Source organism: Heteronotia binoei, chromosome 1, assembly GCF_032191835.1.
Source record: "Heteronotia binoei isolate CCM8104 ecotype False Entrance Well chromosome 1, APGP_CSIRO_Hbin_v1, whole genome shotgun sequence".
Lineage (NCBI taxonomy): Eukaryota > Metazoa > Chordata > Lepidosauria > Squamata > Gekkonidae > Heteronotia > Heteronotia binoei.
In genome coordinates, this window is record NC_083223.1 from 49,823,262 (window position 1) to 49,848,700 (window position 25,439).

At 44.6% G+C, this 25,439-nt stretch overlaps 1 protein-coding gene across 1 annotated transcript; it reads left to right on the forward strand.

The window, feature by feature from the left end:
* Positions 1-6,477: 6,477 nt before the first annotated feature.
* CMPK2 (cytidine/uridine monophosphate kinase 2) lies at positions 6,478-15,899 on the forward strand. The gene is made up of 5 exons (XM_060258200.1): positions 6,478-7,118; positions 7,946-8,060; positions 11,398-11,599; positions 11,936-12,169; positions 15,383-15,899. The coding sequence occupies exons 1-5, from the start codon at positions 6,486-6,488 to the stop codon at positions 15,504-15,506; spliced, it is 1,308 nt and encodes a 435-aa protein (XP_060114183.1). The 5' UTR covers positions 6,478-6,485; the 3' UTR covers positions 15,507-15,899.
* Positions 15,900-25,439: the final 9,540 nt, after the last annotated feature.

Genomic DNA, 25,439 nt, shown 5'->3' on the forward strand with positions numbered 1-25,439 from the left:
CCCCCTCCTCGGAAGCATTCGAGTCAGGAGAGCGAGGAAGCCAATGGATTGCGCAACAGCAGGCTGCAGGTGGCCGATGTCAACTTTGAAATATTTGCATAAAGAAAAAAATGCCATACAGATACTAAACGTAAACGGGCACAGCAGGGAGAAAGCTTCCACTGCTTTGCTTGGTGCGCTGGTTTTCTGTTTGCAGATAATTTTTAACCTACACTCCACTGCGATCCCCCACTTTTAGGTCTAAAGTGGCACATGCAATCCGTTTTACCACCTAATTAGTGCATTTAAAAACATTTTCTTCATTTATACCTCAGCTCTCCAACGGGGACCCATAGTGGCTTACATTCATTCTCTCCTCACACCAATTCTGTGAGGTAGGTTAGTCAGAGAGTGCATAGCTGACCGAAGCTCACCCTGCAGGCTTCCATAACAAAATGGGGATTCAAACCTGGGACTCCCAGATTCCCCAGTCCCACGCTCTGATCCTTACACTTCAGTGGCTGAGTGAATCCAGCCTCCGTGTGTTTACATCAAAGAGGAAGGGGGGTTAAAGACATCTTCCATGCTGAAAGTCACTGCAGAACAGAAATAATAAGGAATAAAATGTACGATTGCCTGGATGCCAGCTGTGCAATGTTCTATCTAAGCTACAGAGTCTTTGTGAGCAAAAATTCTACTTTGGGAGCTACTGGCATTAAATGTGTGAACTGCCGCATAAATTAGTGTGCTCTGAGGTCATCCTTCCTGAGCTAAGACAAAAATGTGTGAGTTGGAAGCTAAAAATCTGTAAACTAGCTCACACTAACTCAGTTTAGAGGGAACACTGGACCTGTGGAATCCCTGGAATTACAGATCATCTCCAGACTACAAAATCAGGTCCCTTGGAGAAAATGTATGTTTTGCAGGATGGATTTTATGGCATTGTACCCCACTAAGGTCCCTGTGCTCCCCAGGCTCCATCCCCAAATCTCCAGGAGTTTCCCAACCTGAATCTGGCAGCCTTACCCCCTGCCCCCTCCCCCTCTAAAGGGGTACAGTCAGCTTCCTATAACCCTTTAATTCATAAGCCTTTAATCAGGTACTTTACTATTTACAAACACGCTCTCATTAGAAAAGGCTGTGCCACCGATTTAAACACCTATTTAAAAAATCTTAGGTGCTGCACTTCCCCGAGTCCCATCCTGTCTATGTTCTCAAGCTCAAATGATGGTGGAAAAGCTTTGTGCGGAAAGCAGGATGGGAATGGATCTGAGAGATGACCTTGCTGTTGAAAATTGTAATGGCCATTGGAAGGTGTCCACCAGAAAATCAGTAGAGACATAGTTAGGGTCGTATTACGAGCTTTATCCAAATGGGGTTTCCATGACATGTTGGATGGAGAGTTAACCCCTAGATAGCATAACTCGTTTACTTGTTCCAATATATAGCAATTAATAGTCCATGTTAATTTAGGTGGGCAAGACTTGGAGAAAACCATGACTTCAGACTCCCCATAGTAAATTTTAAGTCCCTCTTGCTGACAATATGATGCAGAAGATTTCAATAAACGATGCAATCCAAGTGAAGTCCTGGAACTGAAGGGCGCATCATTGGCATAAAGCAGTACTGATACCAAGCATTTAGCTGGAGGAGGTGCACGGGCTTCAACTTTCCTAAGAAAGGGGGTCATAGTACTAGCATATATATTAAGAAGATGATGATACTGGATTTATATCCCGCCCTCCACTCTGAATCTCAAAGTCTCAGAGCAGCTCACAATCTCCTTTACCTTCCTCCCTCACAACAGACACCCTGTGAGGTGGGTGGGGCTGAGAGGGCTCTCACAGCAGCTGCCCTTTCAAGGACAGCTCAGCCAGAGCTATGGCTGATCCAAGGCCATTCCAGCAGCTGCAAGTGGAGGAGTGGGGAATCAAACCCGGTTCTCCCAGATAAGAGTCCGCACACTTAACCACTACACCAGACTGGCTCTAATTAAATAAAGTTGGAGCCAAAATACAGCCTTGTCTAACCTGCTTCTGTAATAAAATTGTTTGTAATAAATGCCCTTCTGAGCTGCATCTTACTTGGGCAACTGCAGAATCATGGAGCTGTTGCAGTAACCATAGCAACCCATTATCAAGCAAAAAATCTTTTAAACTTCTTCCACCAATTTACAGGAGGTGTGGGTGGGAATATTATTTCTTATATTTTCTAAAGCTGTTTCAGCCAAGGGTGTTGTTTAATCAAGGGTCTTGATGCTTGCAACAACTAGCTCCAGAAAAATGGCACCAATGGATATTTCCCTTCCTCAGTGCACTCCCTCAGAAATGAGTGGCCATTCATTATTATGGAAAATGAAAAAGTGCTGCCCTTGTTAGTTAACTTTAGTATGTGATGTTATGTGTGCACCTAACTCCTGAGATTTCACAGGCAGGAGGATGGTCAGTCTCTATAGTATGCAGGCCAAGCCTTATCTTAGAACCGCATATGTCAAAGCGATGGACATGTTGCTGGTTATGTGTGTATTGCTAGTTTCTGTCAGTTTTCCATGGAGAAAACATTTCATCCTTAGCGCCTGCATCCCATCTCTTCTTCCAATGTCCCTTATCCATTCCTGCTCAACAGTACAGCACTAGCACAGAATTCTGTCAGACATGTGCAATTTGTCACTATTAGTGCGACTGAAATAATAAAGAAAGTTGCCTCTGAGTGTTAGGTGGTGTTCCCTCACCACTTAGAAACCTATCCACATTACAAATATCTTGAATCTGGGATAGATTCAGGTGGTTAGCCATGTTGGTCTGAAACCACAGAACAAAATTTGAGTCCAGTGGCACCTTTAAGACCAACAAGGTTTTATTCAAGGCATAAGCCAGGTGTGTCAAACATGTGGCTTGGGGGCTGAATCAAACCCTCAGAGGGCTCTTATCAGGCTGGAACTTACAAACGGCACTGTCGGTTCTCAATCAAACATTGAGAACCGACAGTGCCATTTGTAAGTAATTGACCAGCAACTTGGCATCTAGTTTCTGAGCACTGGTTCCAGGTTTGAATTACCATTTGCGCCTTTGGCCGCTTAAGAGAACTGCTGCCTTGGATACTGACATGCATTTTGAATGTATTAAGTTGTGGTTCCAGAAAGAGGAATTTTTGTCAGAAGAAGAGTTGCCATCGAAACATGACTTTACCGGAATTGTGTCACACTACTACTAATTCTGGAGTTATGAACTTTGGCACCTTGGCAAAATATGGACTTTTGGGTCTGCGTTAGTTAGTGGACCAGGCTTTTTTGTATGAGTTGATGTATATAAATTGATTTTGTACATCATTTTTGTTATCTAATGTATGTTCATAAAGAAGTATCAGCAATTGCTTGACTCTGTGATATAAATGCTTACTTAGAAGTGCATTTAAGAAGCCTTGTTGTTATATTTGTGGTTCGTTAGCACGGTTACCTCCTAGTCTGCAATCTCTCAATTACACAGCAGAGCTACTAAGCCAAGCCTCTCTTCCTTCTATTGGCTAAGGCTCCTCCTTCTATTGGCTAAGGAAGGAAAGAGTCAGAGTTTCCTTTGCCCTTCTCCCTGGATCCCATGGGAGACCAACAAGTGCTAATATTTTAAATAGGTTTTAAGTGGTTTTTTTAAAAAATAAATAAATAACTTTAATTGTTTTTGTCTGTGACTTTTATAAAGTTTATATCTCTGCTACCTAATCTTAAATAGGTACACACATGGCCCAGCCCAACATGGCTCGGCCCAACAAAGTCTCATTTATGTCAGATCTGGCCCTCATGAGTTTGACACCCCAGCATAAGCTTTCGTATGCACACACACTTCTTCAGATACACTGAAATGGAAATTACTATTCCACACATACAGGTAGAAGGTGAGCAGCAAATTAGCATACAATGAAGATGTTTAACAGATGCAAGGATCAAACAGGAATAACAAGCTTTGTATGGTCACTATTTGTTTGAATTTAATTTTTTTTGGGGGGGGGGCATAGTAAAGCAAATAAATATATCAGAATTGGAGATGGATGTGCAAATATTCTTTGTGGGATGCTGAAAGTAATTAACTGAGACCCTGTTGTTCCACTCCATCTGTGTTCTCTCAAGCATGGAGATAACTAACAGCACCCTTTTCTCTAAGTGTTATATGGGAGTAAGACTTCAAAAGTCTGTAAAGTGTTATATGGGAGTAAGACTTCAAAAGTAAATCACTGCCACCCTCCTGAGTCTAACTTCTGTTCACTGCACTTCATTTCTCCAATCATGGTTTCTCTAGCACAGGGCTGTCAAACTCCTGGCTTGTGGGCTACACCTGGCCTGCTCAGGGTTTCAATTAGGCCCAGGGCAATTCCTCCCCCTTTGAAGCTCCAAGGCTGTCCACAACATTCCCAGCTCCTTCTACTTTGTCTTTGCCTGCTTCAGCTGAAAGCTCTTCTGGGCTTGCAAAGCTGCAAAGAAAACATGGAATAGATTTTCTATTAAGATCTCTGTACCCAGACAGACTAGTTTTATACCAAGAGCCAGTTTGGTGTAATGGTTAAGTATGTAGAATCTTATTTGGGAGAACCTGGTTTGATTCCCCATTCCTCCATATGCGCCTGCTGATGTGACCTTGAGTCAGTCACAAGTTCTCACAGAGCTGATCCTCTCAAGAGCAGTTTCTGTTAGAGCTCTCTCAGTTCCACCTACTCACAAGGTGTCTGTTGTGGGAAGGGGAAGGAGATTGTAAACTGCTCAGGCTGCAACGCCACTGAGGATGTTCTCCGCAGCTGAGAACGAAACGTCTGGAAGGAAAACTTTCTCCAGTAGAACACGGCACTTGATCCCGAAAGATTCTACAAACCCTAAAGATTGTAAACTGCTCTGAGACTTCTTCAGGTAGTGAAGGGCAGGATATAAATCCAATCTCTTCTTAATGGAAAATCCTTTCCATGTTTTCCTTGCGACTTTGTGGTGCAATGTATTTCAATGAAGTGGCCAGCTGAAGCATCTTGCAAATAAAGAGGATGCTTTGAACCATCTTGTTTCTGCTGAATGTACCTCAGAACTGGTGCCTAGAGTATTCTAACCTGGGAACCCACGTCCAAAGGGGGATATTACACTGGAGAGCCATTGACAATCTGAGTAGACTGGGGGAAGGAGGGGGAGAAGCTTGCAATGCCCAGCTATTTCATGTTTTGATAGACTCAGAGCATTTAATATTTTTTTTATTTCTGATGTGATCCTTGTGTTTCCTTGTGTTTATTTTAAACATTGCATTTCCAAACCCCACCTTTTCATTTTAAATAAATATCATCTTTCCCCACCTTTTCATTTTAAATAAAATATCACAAGGGTTTTAAGCATGTTTGTATTTTAAGTTAAAAATAATAACTTTAATTCTATTTATCTGTATCTTTTATAAAATTTATCTCTGCTACATGGCATTACATTTTATGATAAGCATGGCTCGGCCGCATAAGGTCCCATTTGTATCAAATCCAGTCCTCATAACAAATGAGTTCAACACCCCTGCCCTAGCACCCCTCCCAGACCATTGTTTTGTCCACAGTTATTGCCCCAGCATGCTTGGAAGAGAATCCTCCAACATAGTTTCATAAGAACATAAGAGAAGTCATGCTGGTACAAGCCAATGGCCCATCCAGTCTAATGTTCTGTGTCACACAGTGGCCAAAACCCAGATGCCTTCAGGAGTTCCACCAGCAGGGCCAGAACCCAAGAAGCCCTTCCACGGTTGCCCTTCAGACACCAACTACAGAGCATCACTGCCCCAGACAGTGTTCCATCTATTCCTTGTGGGTAATAGCCACTGATGGAGCTCCGCTCCATATGTTTATCCAATCCCCTCTTGAAACTTGTCACCACTAATTGCAGCAGTGAATTCTGCCTTTTAATTACTCTTCCTCTGAAGAAGTACATCCTTTAATCTGTTCTAAGCTTACTGCTCGTTAATTTCATTGAGCATGGCCAAGTTCCTGGAAAACCTTAGTTTTCAATTGTAGCTTCTGTTATCTACACTTATCCCAGTCCATCAATAACACAGAAAACTCTAATGATTTGACAGGTAGATCAAGATGGACAGAAGTGTTGGCTGACTCTATAACTTTGCTCCATTAGATATTTCGGTTTCATTTTGATAGAAACAGAAAGATAAATTTTATAAGCACATTTCTTCCCAAGTATTGGGCTTGAAAGAGTCGCTTGTTAGTGGGGCGGTGGCACATTACTGTTTGACAACAACTGGCCACGTGACAAACCTCGAGCTTTGTGCCTTGCAACACGAAACCGTTCGGCGCTCAGTTTCGTTTCTTCTCCAGGTGCTCTCCCTGCTATCTGCTTCGCTCTCCCTCCGCCCGAGTTTGTTTTTTGGCCACGCAGGAGATAACCAGGCACACAGCACACAGGCCCCAGATCTCTTTCGTTTCCCGGCTCTGACGCGCTCGCCCAGGCAGTCGCTGGCCGTTCCTATCCCCGCCAGTCTCTGGGCGTGCTGATGTTCCCCCGCGGCGCCCTCTCGCCATCCCGCCTGCTGAGCTCCATGCGCGCCGCGCCAGTTCAGACCGAGCGCTGCTTCGTAGCCGAATTGGCCGGCTCCGAGCTGGTCTATTTCACCTGGAGCCGCAGCGGGCCCCCAGGCGAGGGCGCCCGCCCCCGAGGCTTCTGGCCTCCGCCGGCCCGATGCTATTCCTTCTGCATCGGTGCCGCGCAAAGCCCCCGAGAGCGCGTCCCGGCGGCCAGGCTGCACAAGCAGTTGCAGCAGAAGCTGAGGCAGGCGCCTTTCGGGGCGGGCTGCCAAGTGCTGCCGCTTCTCTCCTACGACCCCAGGGACGCCGCCGCGCCGGAGAAAGGCTTCCTGGTCCAAATGGCGCAAGCCGTGCAGGAGACCGAGCGCTCCCTGGAGGAGCTGCTGCGCCTTCACCTGCCCGCGCCAGCCCACCTGTGCGTCTACCAGGAGGCAGGCGACGGCCAGCTGTGGCGCCTAGACGGAGCGGGAGAGAGCAAAGAGCTGCTGGGCAAAGCGCGCGTCGTCTTGGCCCCGCCGCCGGACCGCCACCCGGCCGCTTCTCTTCTCCAGGACGGTGCCGTCTTCACCTCCCGGGAGGCTGCCCGCAGGGTCCTGGAAGAGGTAAGCGCGCTCTCCGCCACCGAGTCACACGACCCCCCCCCCCCCCCCCCAATAATATCTGGCGTTTCTCTGGTGCTTAGCCCTGGAAGACGTGAAATGCTGATAAAGAAGGGAAGAGAAAGCAGGCAGCCGCTTTGGTCCACATCCTAAAACCCGCCGGAATTACACAAGCCGCCCCCCCCCCCCAACTCTTAGTCATCAGGCTAGTGGGGATGTGGAAATGGCCAAAGGAGAGATCTTTCGGGATACTGATGGTCTCTTTCCTTGTATACAGGATACAAAGAAGGATGCAGAGACCTCACACTTTGCTCTGAGACCTTTTTATCCCCTCTTCCCCCTATATCTCTAAGGCCTGTCCATTGACATGAACAAGGGTGATAGCTAATGGACTGAAGGAGAGCTTCATGCTTCAGCAATAAAGGGATCTTGTGCCTTCTGCTCTTCTGTGTAATGGCCAAATTGGACCTTGAATATCTCCTCCCTCCCACCCACCCAAGGAATATGTGTTTCTTAGGCAAGGGTATTGGGGTGGATGTGAGACCCCCCATCTAGGCATTCCCAAGAACCTCGGGGTGCAAGAGGTGCAAGTGGGTTGCACTTCATGTTTTCTCTTTATGTCATGATGTTCAACATTCTCCTCATGGAAACCAGTCTTTTGTGCCGATTCTCTACATTCAATAAATTGTGGCATGACTGGTTACATTAATATTTGTTTTAATAGCATAATTGTGGGCTAGGGGTTTTTTTTTTTTGCTGAAATTGATAGATTAATTAAGGTGCTTGTTTGTAAGCAGGAACTTCTGAATTAACCATTGTTTTAATTACAGTGCAGGCCTCTAATTCCTGAAGCAAGAACAGTCCTTGATCTTGTGGAGAAGTGCCCTCACCTTCCAAAAAGGGGAGAGTTTCCAGTGATAGTTATTGAGGGCTTGGATGCAACAGGTAAGGATCTGTGGCAAACAAAATGCCACAAATAAATCATTATTAAAGCACCAGCGTCCCTGTTACATGAAGATACATTTCACGATTGCATGCACATTTGTAGCCCACCAGTACATTTCAGTTTCCCCCATAGGGCGAATAGCACCCCAATAGTGGGCCTTTTCAGTTCAAGAAAATGCATCAGGGAAGAGGCTTAGGCCCTCTCCCCCCATGCACCTGGGAATTAAGTTCTGAGTGAGGAATTCCTGGTTGTGTCTAGGTAGACCAGGGGTGAACCCAAAAGCAATGTGTTATATAATTAGTCCCTCAGCTCCATCCCAGGGCAAGCTCACACAACATATATAGCTGTGTGTATATACTTAACTTCAATTTGGTGTTTTGTTCTAATACACAGTTCCTTTTATTTAAAAAAAATTAACATTGAGATGATGATTTCTACTCCATTACCAGTGGAAGGTGGCTTGGTATAGCCCAATCTCATTAGACCTCAGAAGCTAAGCAGGACTGGTACTTGGAAGACTCCGCACTAGAAGGCAATGGCAAACCTCTACTTCTCATTTGCCTTGAGAGCCTCTTGCTGGGTGGCCTTAAGTTGCTTGCAGTTTGATGACACTTACATATGTACCTGCAAAAGTAGATCACTGTTAGTCACATGGGGCTTGTTGCCTGGTGTGCCAATGCCCAGTGATGAACATAGCCAGTGGCATTCCAAAACGAAACAGAGCTTTATTGCAGTAAAGGAGACCTGGTGGCAAAACCCAAGGCATCCGTTAGTAAGGCATCAGCATTATCCTTTTATCCAGCGTGACAAACAATTGTAGACATTTGCAGATGTCTACAGATTGCACAGCTTGAACTACCTTTATATCCATACTCGGAATAAGGCCCATTGTAGGAGAAATACCACGGGTTCTAGAAAGAGGCTGGGGTCAATGAATGTTCCTCTCCGGAAAGATGGGCTGTTTGGCTCTATTATGTAACAAAGTTAGAGTCCAGTGACATGTTTGAGACCAAGAAAGTGTTATTCCAGGTACAAGGTTTTGTGGGCAAGCACAGTTCTTCAGATACAAAGGTGCCAGTGGACTGTAAGCATGTAAAGAAGTGTGTGTGCACACTGAAGCTCATACTTTTAATAAGTGGCCTCAAAGGAGCCAGTGGAGACTTAGTCATATCGTTGCAGATCATCACCATTACTTACCTGCCTCTATCTGGTGAGACCCAGGTTCTTTGATAAAATGCTTGGTAGGACTGAAGATAGAAAAGGTTGAATACCTGCACCTTGCAGAATGGAAATGAGGTATGTTTGGAGTGTGTGTAAATAGGCATTTATGTGAAACACCAATAAAGAGATCCAGTTCTTAAATAGGCCAAATTATCACAAAGGGATTGGCTGTTAAGCATGAAGGGACCCTTAAATTTTTTAGGGAGACTCTGTTCTGGTCTGTTATGATGGCACGTTGCTGGTTTCGGGGGAGGGGAAGGGTGTCAGTGGGATGAAGTTGCTGGATATCAAGGGCTTCAGGCAACAGTATTGCATAGCAACTTTTAGAAAGTGCAGTTTTGGTGCTCACCCTTTTGCAGTCAGGAAGAAGCAATTCACTGGTAAGCATGAAGGGACCCAGAGGTTTTTTAGGGAGACTCTGTTCTGGTGTGTTGCGATGGCAGGCTGCTGGTTGGGGGGTGGAGTGTCAGTGGGATGATGTTGCTGGGTGTCAAGGACTTCAGGGCTCCCCCTCCCTCAGAAAGCCCACTTATGGTGCTTTTCGCCCCTCTTCTGCCCTCCCTCAGTCAAGAAAGGCACCCTTCCCAGCCCCTTGCCCACCTTAGTATCTAGTCTGGTGATCAGGAAGCAGAAATAGGCCACTTCCTCAACTGGCATAGAACTGCCAGAGAAAGCGTCTTGAGGAGAGCCAGTTTGATGTAGTGGTTAAGTGTGCGGACTCTTTTGATTCCCCACTCCTCCACTTGCACCTGCTAGCATGGCTTTGGGTCAGCCATAGCTCTGGCAGAGGTTGTCCTTGAAAGGGTAGCTGCTGTGAGAGCCCTCTCCAGCCCCACCCACCTCACAGGGTGTCTGTTGTGGGGGAGGAAGGTAAAGGAGATTGTGAGCCGCTCTGAGACTCTTCGGAGTGGGGGGCAGGATATAAATCCAATATCATCATCATAGCCCATGTGACCATTAGTCCCGAAGGGTGGCAGTGAGTGGCGAAATTAGATGGCCGTACAACTGACAGATAAAGTGTTCTGAGGAGAGATGGCTGTGTGATGGTTAGTCCCGAGGGGAAGGGTGGCAACGGGTGGTGAAACTGAATGGGCATTCAGAGGGAGTGTCAGCATAGTGGCATTGAGGTTCCAAGAATGAATAGGCTTATTTTAGGTTAAAAATAAGTTTCCATTTATTGATTACAACAATGTTGCACAGCGCAGAGTCATTGTTACTAATGACGAAAGGGGTTCAAGCATAAGCATTTATGGCTACACATCAAAGCAAGGAGCCTTATGTTGCTTCCTATAATAAAACCTGGGCTGTCTCGTTGACAGTGAGCATTTCTCTTATCTGTTATCTTTCCGGCATGGCCTGTCTCTCCTCCCCGCTGTGGCCTTGCTTGGCTGGCCTGAGAACGAGCTAGATATTTAACACTTCAAAGCCTTCTAGAAAGCTCTTTGGCACCTGGACTGTCTCTCCCAGCTATTCTTCACATTTCGTTACATTTTCAGGGTTAGTGAGGCGGGGTGCGGGGTGTTAGTTAGCATTCAGATAAACACTTAAGGTAATAAAGACAAGCTTCAATGCACATAGCTGACAGGGAGGGAGAGGACAGTGATGGTCTGGTGGCAGTTGTTGGCGGTGTCTCCTGAAACCATGGATGATGGGTAGGCACCACAGCCAAAGGGAGAGCTGGAAAGCGTCAGCACGCAGGGGGATTTATATATATAGGATAAATATATATGCCAAGCATATATTTCTTTTGCCCTTATTTAAAATGCTCACGTCTCCTGAGCTTTGCAAAACAACTAATCTATTTCTAAAGATATCCATTTTTGCTTAGCTTCTGCTTAATCAGCTATGTTATTGAACATATCATCTTGTCTCCTTATTCAATTCACTACAGCCTGTTTTGTACTTTAACTGTATTTAGCTTGCCTAAGAGGCTATCTGGCCTGAGCTGCTCAAGTACGGTAACTTAAAATGGATTCAGTCTTGCCGGTCACCACCACTTTACCAGCAACACTGGATTTCTCATTGTTTCATGAATGCAATACCTTATTTTTGTCAACCTGATAAATATTTCTCAAATGAATAATCAATATGTCTTCTTCCCTGTATAAAATGGAGGCAAAACCACAGTAACTCAGTCACTGAAGGACTCCCTGAACGCTGTTCTCTTGAGATCTCCTCCACCTTGCGTCAGCCAGTGGAGAAAGACTTTTGATGATGAACCAACACTCGTCCGAAGAGCATTTTATGCTCTGACCAACTACATTGTTGCTTCTGAAATTGCAAAAGAATCCACTAAGTCACCAGTGATAGTAGACAGGTTTGTGAGATAAAAAGACCTTCCTCATTGCACCCTGTTGAAAATAATTTTGAGGTCACTTGTTTCTGTTACTTCTGGGAAGTATAGGAAGATGCCATAATTATCTTTGACCCCCTGCTTGCACTCTACTCCTGTAAACAGGGGTACCTTTTCAAGGAACAGTGGTTTGTAGCTTGCTTAGCTAGTGCCACCTTCTCCCATCTGTAGTCAGAGAGCTCAACTCAAATATAAAGTAATTATATTATGTAGTTATAGTTGTAGCTCCAAACTAGAGAAAAGTACAGAATTCTTCATGTTCCGAATATGAATCTTACACTGGTGTGTTTAATCTGCTAGGTATTGGCATAGCACAGCTGCTTATGCAATTGCCACGGAAATAAGTGGGGAAGTGTCAAATCTCCCTCCGTTGCATCACCCAGTATATTGCTGGCCTGAAGACCTTTTAAAACCAGATTTGGTCATACTGCTAACCGTTAGTCCTGAAGAACGGATTCGGAGACTGCAGGGACGGGGGACAGAGAAAACAAAGGAGGAGGCAGAGCTGGAAGTGAACAGATTCTTCCGTCAAAAGTACGTTCTTACCCTTTTGATATAATCAAATGTCGTGTTTTGTGGCCTCAATCCAAGCATCCAGAACAGCACAGAGTTCTCATTGCTAAACATTGCAGGGGAATGGGGTACTGTGTTTCTGGGGAAGAGAAGTTCAGTCAAGCTCACAATATAAGCTACATCTAGGTGCGGAGGGGAAAGTATTTGCACAATCCCAGAGTGTATGTGCAGTGATCCACATATAAGACCCTAGCCTTTGGCAGCCTGGATAACTGGAAATGAAGAGGGGTTCATTCAGATGAAAGCCAGTGTGGTGCAAAGGATAGAGAGCTGGGATAGAATCTGCAAGGCCTAGTTTCCAATCCCTGCTCTGCCATGGAAACTTGCCAGGTTACTTTGGGCCCAGTCATTCTGTCTCAGCTTACCCTACCTCACAGGGTGGTTGTGAAAATAAAATGGAAGAAAAGAGAATGATGGAAGCCATGTTGGGTCCTTATTCGGGAGAAAGGCAGGAAATAAATGAGATATAGAAAGGCTTTTTCATTTTTGTAGCTGCCTTACCATAGGTTATACTAAAGCATTTTTACTGTTTTTATTAACATAGGGGGAAGTTGGTGAAAACTAGTAAGACAACACTTTAGGCCATTTAAACATTACCTACTGGAATGATACCTTTGCTTGAAAAGTATCTCACAGTGCCACCCTAAGCAAAGTCACACCCTTCTAAGTCTATTGAAATCAATGGGTTTAAAACTCTGTTTAGGATGACACAGACTTTCTGGCCGAAACAGAACTTTTTTCTTCCTCTCCCAAAATACTAGAACTCAAGAGCATCCAATGAAGTTGTAGGTTCAGGACGCACCAAAGAAAATACTGCTTTACACAGGGAGTGATTAAAATGTGGAATTGGCTGCCAGAAGTTATGGACATATGAAGCTGCCTTATACTGAATCAGACCCTTGGCCCATCAAAGTCAATATTGTCTACTCAGACTGGCAGCGGCTCTCCAGGGTCTCAAGCTGAGGTTTTTCACACCTATTTGCCTGGGCCCTTTTTTTTTGGAGATGTCAGGGATTGAACCTGGGACCTTTTGCTGCCCAAGCAGATGCTGTACCACTGAGCCTCCGTTATAGTGATGACCACAGGAATAAACAGCTTTAGAAGGGGACTGAGGGGAATCTCCACATTCAGAGGCAGTAACCCTCTGAATCCCAGAGCCAGGAGGCAACATTAGGGAAAGGCCTCAGCCTCTGTGCCCTCTGTTTTTGGTTTTCCAGAGGAACTGGTTGACCGCTGTATGAGACAGGTAGCTGGGAAAAATGGACTACTGGTCTGATCCGGCAGGGCTCTTCGTACGTTCTTATGTTCTCTCATCCTATCCTCATACCAATCTCATTGTGCAGAGCTGTTCTCTCAAGAGCAGTTTCCTGAAAGCTCTCTCAGCCCCACCTACCTCACAGGGTGTCTTTATGGGGAGATGAAGAGAAGGATATTGTAAGCCACTCTGAGACTCCAGGTGAGGTATAAATCCAATCCCCTCTTCTCTTCTTCTCAGTGTCATCATCGGGATACTGAGATCAAAAAACTATAACATCCTGAATAACATCTCTCCATGGTGAGAGAGAGGGAGAAGGGACTGGAAATGCTTATTAAGTTGAGTCTAAGGCAGCATCCAGACATTACTGAATATTGCACTGTATGAGTCATTAAGGAGCCCTGTGGTGCAGAGTGGTAAGCTGCAGTACTTCAGTCCAAGCTGTGCTTACACCCTGAGTTTGATCCCAATGGAAGCTGGGTTCAAGTGGCTGGCTTGAGGTTGACTCAGTCTTCCATCCTTTCAAAGTTGGCAAAATGAGTACCCAGCTTGCTGGGGGTAAAGTGTAGATGACTGGGGGAGGCAGTGGCAAACCACCCCATAACAAAAAGTCTGCAGAGAAAACATTGTGATGTGGCTTCACCCCATGGGTCATTAATGGCTTGGCACAGGGGACTACCTTTTTACCAATCATTAGCAATGGGATCTGACTTGTTCATACAGGAACAGCCAGTTACAGATGATTGCTACCACACAGTGATAGTGTAATATCAAACTGTGTGTGAATGCAGCTTAGGCCATGCTAAGTAATCTATTTTCTGAAGGGTAGTGTATTTGGATCTGAATGTTCTCAGTCAGGACACTGAAGGCCGTAAGGTGTCTGGGTGCACATCCCGCCCCCCCCCCCATTATTACAACCTTCAAAGAATCAACAAAAGGATCACTTTACAAAACTGATTGGCAGTACATTTGAGACAGACAAAATGAAATACTAAGTCAAACAACAGGTAGTTAACGTGTGAGAATTCAGTGCCATGTACTTCACTGATGGCCACAGGTTTACATAGATTTAAAAGGGGGGCTGGATAGATTTATGGAAGTTAAGTTGTTCACTGGCTGTTGACCATGATAGCTGAAGGGGGTCTCCCAGTATTTTCAGATGATGAGGAACAGTTAGCAGGTGAGAGTTGTAGGCCCTGGTTGTGGGCTTCCCAGTAACTACTTGGAATCATGATACTGGTCAAAATGGGCCATTGGTCCGATCCAGCATAACAGCTCTTATGTTCCAACTATATCTTTACAATCTTTTCAACATATTTCCCTCTTCACCCTTCCCACATCCCTCCTTCCTTGTGTATCCATTTCTTTTACGGTTTTATTTTTTGTTAAATAGTGGGTTCAATGCATGAGAGTCTCGTTGCATAGTGATTGGAACTCTTTATTAGCGATACAGCATGTTACTAGCAAAACTAAGACTGGGGAACTGGGCCTATGGGCCAGCTATATGCACTCAAAGCTCCCACGCTTGAACGTCATTGGATCATTTGAACCAGCAGGGTGCTAGCTATTGGTCCAGGGAAGCAGAGATTTGGATCCTGCTGCCCACTGTTTTCAGTGTCCCCAACCTCAGTCCTAAAGACTCCAATGAGCCAGGCAGGAACTAGCCACCCTCATTAGGACACAGTATCACATACACAACAGTTTTGAAAACTGAAAAGATTTAGAACCAAATGTTTGTATTTTATGAAAGTTGTACACTACTTTATGGATGTAGATCAACAAGCAGTATATAAATCTAAAACGAAAGTGAATCAGTGTACTGAGAACAATCTAATCCACCCTCACTAAAATCCATTCAAATTTAACTGCTGATTTCTACTCTGAGATTTCATTTGTAACATTGCTTTTTTTTAAAATAGAGTTGAAGAATCTTACAGAAGAATGGAGAACCCTTCATGTCAACTAGTTGATGCCAGTCCTTCCAGAGAAGAGGTTTTCAAGGATGTTCTACATCAGATTAAAAGGCATTTCCCCTTACTATAGTTACTTATAACTGCACTAAGGCTGATACTCTATGGCACAATCTGAAATTTGCTAGCAAAATAATATTTTCTGTTGAACAAGAACATTAGTATTTTCATTTGTATAAAAGAGAAGCTCTTAAAATCTGGTTTCCCCAAATAATCCTAGGAATTTTGAAAGATTCCAGTAGATCACTGCTGAGCCAAAACCCAGGCATGCATTTAATGGAAACTTGTCCTCTATGTTCCATTTCACCGATGGCTCAGGGGTCTGCAAAATGGGGCTAAATATCCACCTATTTAGAACAAGGACAGGGACCTGATTTATGATGTCATCAAGTAACTCTGCCAGATCTGATAAACTGAACCTGCTTTTCTGAAGAATGAATAAATTATCTTACCCAAATGATCAAAACTGACTTTGCTATTTCTTGTGCAACGTTACTCTGACACATGAAGTGTTGTTGCATATTCCATCCTACAGCTGGCTGCTTCCAACTCCTGCCTTGAAGCTGCCCACCTCCACACCCAGTGACTGGGGCAGATCAGGAGGCAAAAACAACCTTGGACAGCAGGCTCACAGCCCCCTTTTCCCAGTGGAAGGGGAAAGGAGGCTCCTGTGGGGCTGGGGTGTCCAGTTTGCAGTGGCTGCTCCCACCTGCTCATTGCAGTGGTTGTTTGTCCCTCCAGCTGCTATGGCAGTTCCCACCTGCCTGTCCACAGTGGCTGCTCAGATCTGGGCTCGGGCTGCTGGCTTGCAGTAGCAGCTGCTTCGGCCTGCTCAACATTGGCGTGCCTGCTACAGGGAGGCAGCAGTTCTGAAGCCCCATCTTGGAGTTATGCCCAAATCCTGGGCAGACCTCAAATCACAGGCTCCAAATTGCTACAGTAGTGTCTCAGTTATTTTATTTTTAAATTCAAATTAGTTTGGGTCATTGGGTTTTAATTCAGTTTATAAGCTGCTTTGAACAATAGTGAGATATAAATATTAGAAATGAAAAAGAATTAAATTGAGCTTCAAAAAAGGTAAATCTAATTAAAACTTTTAACAAAACGGACAGCATCTTACGTGAAATAGCTTAGGTTTGCAAGATGTCTGTGTCAGTCAAACTTTGATAGTTTAAAGTTCCTTGATAAAATACTCAAAAGATATAAGAAACAAAGCAGCAGAACACTAGTTTATGATGGCTGCTGCTGCCATATGTACATGGCTATATATTGTATAAATCTCTTGAATGGGAACCTTCACCCTACCTCTTACCCTATACAATAGGATCAGCTTTTCCCAAGGTAATGATACTTAGTCTTTGCATTTAATTGAGTAGGTTCTTGTGTACAATGAAGCGATCAGTCTCCCATAAAGCATTAAGGTACATTCTTCGTCTTGTCAATGGTTCATTTGGGGCATTTGTTGTTTTAAAAAGTGAGTGGATAATGCCACAAGAGGGCAGAAGAGAGCTAGACATAACAGTCTCCGGATTTTTTTCCGCTTTGCATGAGAGAGCAAACAGTGCTGAAATAGCAGAATGTGTTGCGCTCTGCCCAGTACTGTAAGCCATGCAACAACTTTATAAAGAAGCTGGTGTTGGATCAGGCAGTATGTAGTGAGCAAAGTGTAGTGATGAATGCCATCAAATGACAACTGCTGCCAAGTGCACGTGCAAAAGTTGCATGTGCATTCAAATTGTAGCTAATTGTAAATAATGCATAATCCAGGGGCTTTATTTGATAACGTTGCAAGAAAGCATGTCTTTACCGCATTGAAAGGTTGCGCATACCCAGTGTTGAATTTTTAAATGCATGCTTGCTTACAAGAAAGTACCCCGATTTGAAAACTTTTTATTTTAATCCCAGATGCCTCTGGTTTTGCCTATGCTCAAAAGCCTAATTTTCTTTATGAAGTCACATGGCACTGAGAACAGTAAACTCTAGCTCTAGTGAAGCTATTGACATATTTATGAGTAGCAAATAAAAAATTATGGATGAAACCAGAAGCATAGTTCACGGGTTTAAAAAGCCGAGATTTGTTTCATAAGGCCCTTGGCCCCATCTTGTGTTATGTTTGCTATTTGTGCTTAGCTCTAAATAAAAACTTCAGCGAAGGCTACACATTTCTCAGGTCCGCAAAGCAGTTCAATTATACTGGGGTATTTGAATTTAGGACAATCAGACTCTTTGATGCGAGTAAAAGAACCATGTATATGAAGTGCTTATGTGTGAACAGTACAGAGCCTCAGAGAAAGGATGCTTCCATGTTTTCAAATATGAGCATCTGACTCATCCTATTCTGCCTATAATGCCTGTTGTCATGAGTTGAGCACCCCATATGTTCATATGGATGATTTGTTCACATTTCTGAAGAAGAAACATTTCTAATGCTGCAGGTGGCTGGGTAGCTGTTGCTGACACATGCTCACAGTGTCCTGCAATTAAGAATGCCCCTGGATTATGCATTATTTACAATTAGCTGCAATTTGAATGTGCATGCTACTTTTGCACATGTGCACTTGGCAGCAGTTGTCATTTGATGGTGTTCATCATGGTGGCACACGCTCAGAATTTAAGCATACAGTTCTTGGGCAGCAACAAAAGGAACATGCGCTTTGTTGTAATCCTGGTCAGAAGACTTGATGAGCACACTCAGCTTCAGGTAGGCAAAATGAGGAAGGCTGGGGTATCAGAGAGACAAGCCAAACAGATCACCCTACCCAGTGCCCCCACCCCACCCCCGGGAAAAAGAGGTGCCACAACACTCAAGAGGTAAATGAAGGAGAAACACATGGGTGCCCCTTGTGAACTTTTAAACTTTTGATAATTTTGTTTCCATGAAGAGATTCCGGAACTCCATTCCACTGCATTCCCCCAGAAACAAAGCCCTGACCCTACCCCACCCAGTAGGGTCAGGACAACCAAGGAAATATCTGGAATAATTTAATAGATTTTCCTGTTGGGTGACTTGGGAGGTCAGGGGAGTGGGACAGCCACAGGAAAGCAACAGTGTCTACACAGAACACATTTGTGGTACAAGTTCAAACAATTGCCAGTGCTGAATTTTTTAAAAAATGTTTTATGATTGCTCAAGGGCATTACTGGCCATTTGTTATCTAAGTATTCAAGCCAGAGTATACTTTCACATCAATAACAGTAACAAGCCCATACACTTCATCCACTTTATGTGCATATAAATTACGTGTGTAATGTGTGGGTATGACTGCCTCTAGAGCTAAAGCTGTTTGGCATTTTATTGTATTAGGAAATAACAAAAAAGTTCCACCATAACAGTATGGGACTGGGAGGTGGATAAGTGACAGAGACCCTGAAAGAGGTAGTGGAGGGCTGGCTTGTCCAACAGCTGGGTCTGGCCAGAAAGGCACAGGCTGGGAAGAGGCTGGTTGCTAGGAGCAGGTACCTGACACCCCTGGCTGGAAGTACCTTAAGAGAGCCAGTTTGGTGTAGTGGTTAAGTGCACGGACTCTTATCTAGGAGAACCAGGTTTGATTGCCCACTCCTCCACTTGCAGCTGCTGGAAAGGCCTTGGGTCAGCCATAGCTCTAGCACAGCTGTCCTTGAAAGGACAGCTTCTGTGAGAGCTCTTTCACCCCTGCCTACCTCACAGGATGTCTGTTGTGGGGGGAGAAGATACAGGAAATTGTAAGCCACTCTGAGACTCCTTTGGCTAGTGAAGGGCAGGGTATAAACCCAATCTCCTCTTCTTAATAAAGCCTGATTAGCAAGCTACCACCACCTTTACAGAATTGAGTCTGGTTGAACAGGGAAAATGGGTAGTCACCCTGGTCCCAGCTTATGAAGGCCTCCTATGTGGGGGTTGCAGGTATCTCCAATGAGTGTGGAATGCAACCTTGAGACTGTACCAGCTTATGAAGGCCTCCTACGTGGGGGTTGCAGGTATCTCAAATGAGTGCGGAATGCAACCTTGAGACTGTACAGACACAGTAACAGACTGACACAAACACTTTCTAGACAATTCATATTGTTTCAATTTTGTATTATTTTTTCCTCTGAATATACTATTTCCCTTCCACAGAAGTTTGTACATAGTGAATTTATTAACATATTCCAAACCATGGCCAAGGCTGCCTCTGTGTCCCAACTCTGATATTCCTTGGACGTAGCCCTTCCAAATGCTAGCCAAGGCCGACCCTGCTTAGCTTCCAAGATCTGATGAGATTGGGCTAGCCTTGGCCAAGCAGGTCAGGGCCTGGGTCAGATCACACATCCTTATTTACCTTCCCTCACCTGTGCAATCCCTTTCCTTCTTAAAGATCCACCATCCCTGTTTTACATCTGAACTGGAGGACATACATGGATTCTGCCACTGTCTCTAGTTAGACCCTTGTACATTTTCCCTGTCCATGGTCAATTCACACAGCCTACAGTGCCACATAGTGCAGAGCAGTGTTCTCTCTAAGCTGAGTTAGTGTGAGCTAGCTCACAGATTTTTAGCTTCCAACTCACACATTTTTGTCTTAACTTAGGAGGGATGACCCCAGAGCACACTAATCTATGCAGTAGCTCACAACTTTAATGCCAGTAGCTCACAAAGTGGAATTTTTGCTCACAAGGTTCTGCAGCTTAGAGGGAACATTGGTGCAGAGCGGTACTTACAGGCATTGTCTCCTTGCTCCTCAATTCATTGAATTTACATATATTTCTGTGCAATACGGTTTAAACCTCACATCCAGCTCAAATGATGTCATGATCGCCATCACAGCATTTCCTGAGATGCCATTTTGCATGTGGAAGGCCTTTACTGTGAGTGGCATGTCTACCCTTTAATGCTTAAAGTCTTTGCAAGTTGACCTGCTTTGTCTCCAGCCTCAGCCAGTGTTCGTTTCATTATAGTTTCTTCATTCAGTGTGGAAAAATGAAGATTCCTGGAACTCTGAAGCCTTGTACCAGTTGCATTGATCTGACACTGCATTATAGAAAGCCCTTCTGTGTCTTTGATGTATTTTATTTTAATGGATTCGCTCATGCTGTTATAATTAAGGGTGTGTCAGACTTTCCAGAATAGGATCTTATTTTTTTTTCCAATGGGCTATAAAATTTCACTCTTGGCTGCATCTTGGGATATATACCAGAGGGAACCTGCTGCTTTTAAAGCATTTCTGAATGCCTTAAAGCATTCTTTTAGCCAAATTGGCTCATTAAGGGAAAGAAGGGGGAATGTACTCAATAATACCTTAGCCTTAGAAGTCTTTTTTGCAACTGAGTTAGGAATTTTTCTTCCCCCCCTTTTTTTCTTCTGTTATCAAGAAATGCAAGAATCTTGTGAATTCACTCTTTAAAAGGAATGTGAAAATTTATGTCAAATAAGGCCAGGATGAAGGACCAAAAGCTTATGTCGCAGCAGGCAGTTAACAGCAGTGCCTTTAAGGAGGAGGTAACGTTCCTTGTATAATTTATATCTCAATTGATCAGGCCAGTTCATGACATGAATAAGGTAATCAAGGCAGATTGCTTGCATTTAAGGCATCCAAGCTCAATGTTTTTGGTACATGGTATGTAGACTTGTAGTATGACTTCGGTCTTGCAATATGACTTCAATCATGTGTAGCAACTTAAAACCAAAAATGTCACAGCCATACATTAAATTCAGTTGTACCCAAGTTATGCATGTAATGCTGAGGGATCTGTGATCAAATCCTGCTTTGTAGAGTTTTGCCTTAAAAAGCAGCCTAGAAGGGAGACAATTCAGTTCAAGGGGTTCAGGTAGGCAGCTGTGTTGGTCTGAAGCAGCAGAACAAATTTTGAGTCCGGTGGCATCTTTAAGACTAGCAAAGTTTTGTTCAAGGTATGAGCTTGCATGTGCATGCACATTTCTTCAGGCACAATGAAATGGAAGTTATCAGTCCATGCAAACAAGGCAGGGGGTAGGCAGTAAATTAACATACAGCATAATGAAGTAGTTTAACAGATTCAGGAAGAACAAGTTTAGTTTGTATGGTCACCATTTGTTTGGATTCAATTCCAGGGGTAGGGGTGGACATAGTGAAGGAAATAAATATGTCTAAATTGGAGATTGCTGTATCTGCAAATAATTAATTAACGTGGAGGTTTGGTATTGGAGGAAAATTTATTTTAGCTCTCCCCCATGCTGCTTCTCCCAATGAAACACAGGGAAAAGCAGGTACCCCCACCCATCCCCCACCACCATGGTTTGCAGTAGCCCAATAGATGGACCTGAACCAGCTCATGAGCAGTTTTGCGATGAATTTTGGGTAGTTTGTGGTTCATGAAGCAATGTTCACAAACTGAAGAGCATCCACAAGCGTCCACAAATTTGAAGGCAGTTCATGGTGGTTAGTTGCTGTTTGTAAAGAGCTGAAAGCAGGGGTCTAAATGGCTCAGGGCAATTTAACCACCTCCTTTCTTCTTCCTGCCACTTTTCATGAGGAAAACCCTGCTTTCTAATTCCCCATGAAAAGATGAAGAAAATAAGAAGAAAGTGCTGGATCAGATCAGTGGTCCATTTAGTCCAGGATACTGTTTCACACAGCAACCAGCAAGTTGCTGTGGAGGGCAAGTAAATGGGGCACAGAGGCCAAGGACTTCTAATGCTGCCCTCTAGCAATGGGTTTCAGAAGTTTGCTGGAGGTTCAATTTTATAAGATGATCAAGGCTTTTTTTTTTAAGAAAAAGCCCAGCAGGAACTCGTTTGCATATTAGGCCATACCCCTGATGTCACCATTGTTTCACACAGGGCTTTTTGAAGAAAAAGCCCAGCAGGAACTCATTTGCATATTAGGCCGCACCCCCTGATGTCACCATTGTTTCACGCAGGGCTTTTTGTGGGAAAAGCCCAGCAGGAACTCATTTGCATATTAGGCCACACGCACTGATGTCAAGCCAGTCGGAACTGCATTCCTGTGTGTTCCTGCTAAAAAGAAGCCCTGAAGATGACTAAGAATTGTATATTAGCTACTTAAAACTTGACTCTGTGGTAATGGGGAGATAGCCTTTCACCACCTATTAGGTCAGCACAGCCAACCTCTCTGCTTCACTGGTCTACCAAATAGCTCTGCTTAGGGATGGACTGGCTACTATGGTCACTGGCAGGGCTTTTTTTGAGCAGGAACGCACAGGAAAGCAGTTTTGGCTGGCTTGGTGTCAGGGGTGTGTGGCCTAATATGCAAATGAGTTCCTGCTGAAATTTTTGTACAAAAAAAGCCCTGGACTGGGATTTTTCATCACAGTCTGATGGCCTCCTCCATTTGGGCTAGGCCAGCCCAGTGGCAGAAGAGTAGCACTTGTCATTCTTGATGACAGGGAGGCTGCATGCAATCCACTGGGTGGAGAGGCTGCCTTGTTTTTAGGCTTACCAGGTGCCTGCTCTTGGTGGGCAAATGCCTGGTGATGGTTGCCAGTGCCCACTGATGCTCATCTGCTCAGCATGCAGAAGCAGGCCAGAAAAAAAAATGGGGGTGGCTGTTGTTCATCAGAATGCAATGACATCACTTCCAGCATGACCCAGATGCACTGGCATCCCACCAGGGCAATGCTCTCATCCAGATATCCCATAGAATTTTGGGGCAAATGCTAAACTGTCACCCTGGTGTGATGCCAGCACTTCTGGGCTGTGCTGGAAGTGATGTCATCGCAAGTCCCCTTCTCCACAAGTACCCACCTCCTCCCATCTCCTGCCAATAGCCTGGCAACACTATACCCTCATCCTTCCTTGTGGGGCAGGTCTGGGCCTTTTCCCAAGTCCTTATCTCCCTTCCAGACTGCCCAGGCTGTATGAGGCCAATGAATAGGGATGCAGGGCTGAAGCCTGTAAACTGTCTTCACCTGACTATAGTTACAGCTGTCCTGTGGAAACACTGGAACCAATTGTACCAAAAGATTCCTCATTGGGGTGTACAAATCTGTTCTCTTTTGCATTTCTTTTCATTTTAATTTTATTGTTCTTGGGAATGTTTAGTTTTGCCTGCTTTGGTTGGTGTTTTCGATGTACTTTCTTTTATACTACCTTAAGCTATGTGTACATAGGGTTGCCAAGTCCAATTTCAGAAATATCTGGGGACTTTGGGGGTCGAGCCAGGAGACTTTGGGGGTGGAGCCAGGAGACACTGGGGTGGAGCTAGGTGAGAGGGGGGGAAACGGTGCCAAGGAGTGTGGCGAGCCACCCCATCTCGGAGCGGGCAGCCGCTGCGCTGCCGCCGCCTCTTCTCCGCTCACCGTAGCTGCTCCTCCGAGATGGGGTCAGGCTGAGCCCATCTCGGAGGAGCAGCTACGGTGAGCGGAGAAGAGGCGGCAGCCGCGCAGCGGCGTCGCCCGCTCCGAGATGGGGTGGCTCGCAGCGTTCCTTGGTGCCGTTTCCCCCCTCCCCCCGCTTCCGTTTTTTTGGGGAGCGGGGGAAGAGGCTGGAAATCCTGGGGTCCCCCGCCAGGGCGGGAGGATTGGGAAGCCTATGTGTACATTATGTGGCATTTGTAGACCAATGATGCAAAAATATCACAACGTTATTACAAGCTGATGTGAAGAAGAATGTATGATAAGAAGAATGTATTATATATTATAAGAACTATGTAATGTAATAAAGAATGTGTTATATGTTGTGACAGGCCTTTTCTGCCAAGCCTCCTATGATTTTGGGGGATTAGGTTTGTTTTAAACTGTTAACCTTCCCCTCATTTACCATGTTCTTAACGGTAGCTAACTTGGGGTTCACTGCGGTGTGGTAAGTAGAACACGGAGCTCACTGAGCCAGCAGTCGTAGATAAATAAAAAAGATTTCTTTCTTTCTTTACTGGTTGCTTTCAAGGAACAGATCAGCAGCGCAGATCTCCAGGTAGCTGAAGGAGAAACCTGGTGGAGGCACAAATTTAAGCTAGTTGTGGCTTCAGGGTATGACTTGACTTCTCTTTAATGCTTACAGGTGCAAGCAGGCTTTCACTGACTAGCCTTGAAATGTAGTGGGTTCAATGCATGAGGAGACTCAGTTGCAGTTGATCACAGCTCTTGATTGGTGATTACAGCATGGCAATGGCTAAACTAAGACTGGATAATGGGAACAACTATATAAACTCAAAGTTCCTGCACAAGAACTTCATTGGATCATTTGAACCAGCAGGGGGCTGGTGATTGGTCTGGGGAAGCAGAGATTTGGATCCTGCTTCCCATTGGTTCAGTGCCCCCAAGCTCAGTCCTAAAGGCTCCAATGAGCCAGGCAGGACAAACAACCTCCATAAAAGCATCGGGTCACATACACAACAAGCCTCTAGGTTTTTATTGACTAGCCACTTTCACCCACAAAGAATTCCACCCACATCAGCCTGCCCATTCCCAATAGTCAGACTCAGTGGAATGAGGTCTGTTCATTATCAGAGGCAGGCCTAACAATCAGGTGCTCTATTATCTCCCCCAGAGGTAGATTTAAACCACTCTGCCTTGCTACCAGGCAATGGGGATCCAAAGCAGCTTATAATATTTTACCCTCCTCCGTTTTATCCCTACAACAACCCTGTGCGGTAATGTTAGGCTGAGGCAATGTGATTGGCTTAAGATCACTAAGTTAGTTTCCATGGCATGGCAGGATTCAAACCTGGGTCTCCTAGATCCAAGTCCTACAGTTTAACCACCATGCCACAGTGGCTCACAACTGAACAGTTAAATATCTTATTGTTCAGGCACCAGCTGTGTTGGAATAAGAAAACAGAAGAGTGAACTCCCATTTTGTTTTCCAAAAATTGGGGGGAGAATGCTATTGGTGCAAATTAGGAACTGTATTAATGAAGTGACAAATTAAATCAGAGCAAAAACTTACTTTTAATAAGGGAACAAATTCATTACCATGTTATTCAGACAGGAAGTACATAATTTACAGCACATTTAATTTCAATCAGTGCTTTTAAGTGGTTCACAGAGAGTTCAGCTGTTCAATGCTGCGGCGGGAGTGCAAGAGTGAACGTTTTTAAAAGTGTGAAAACAT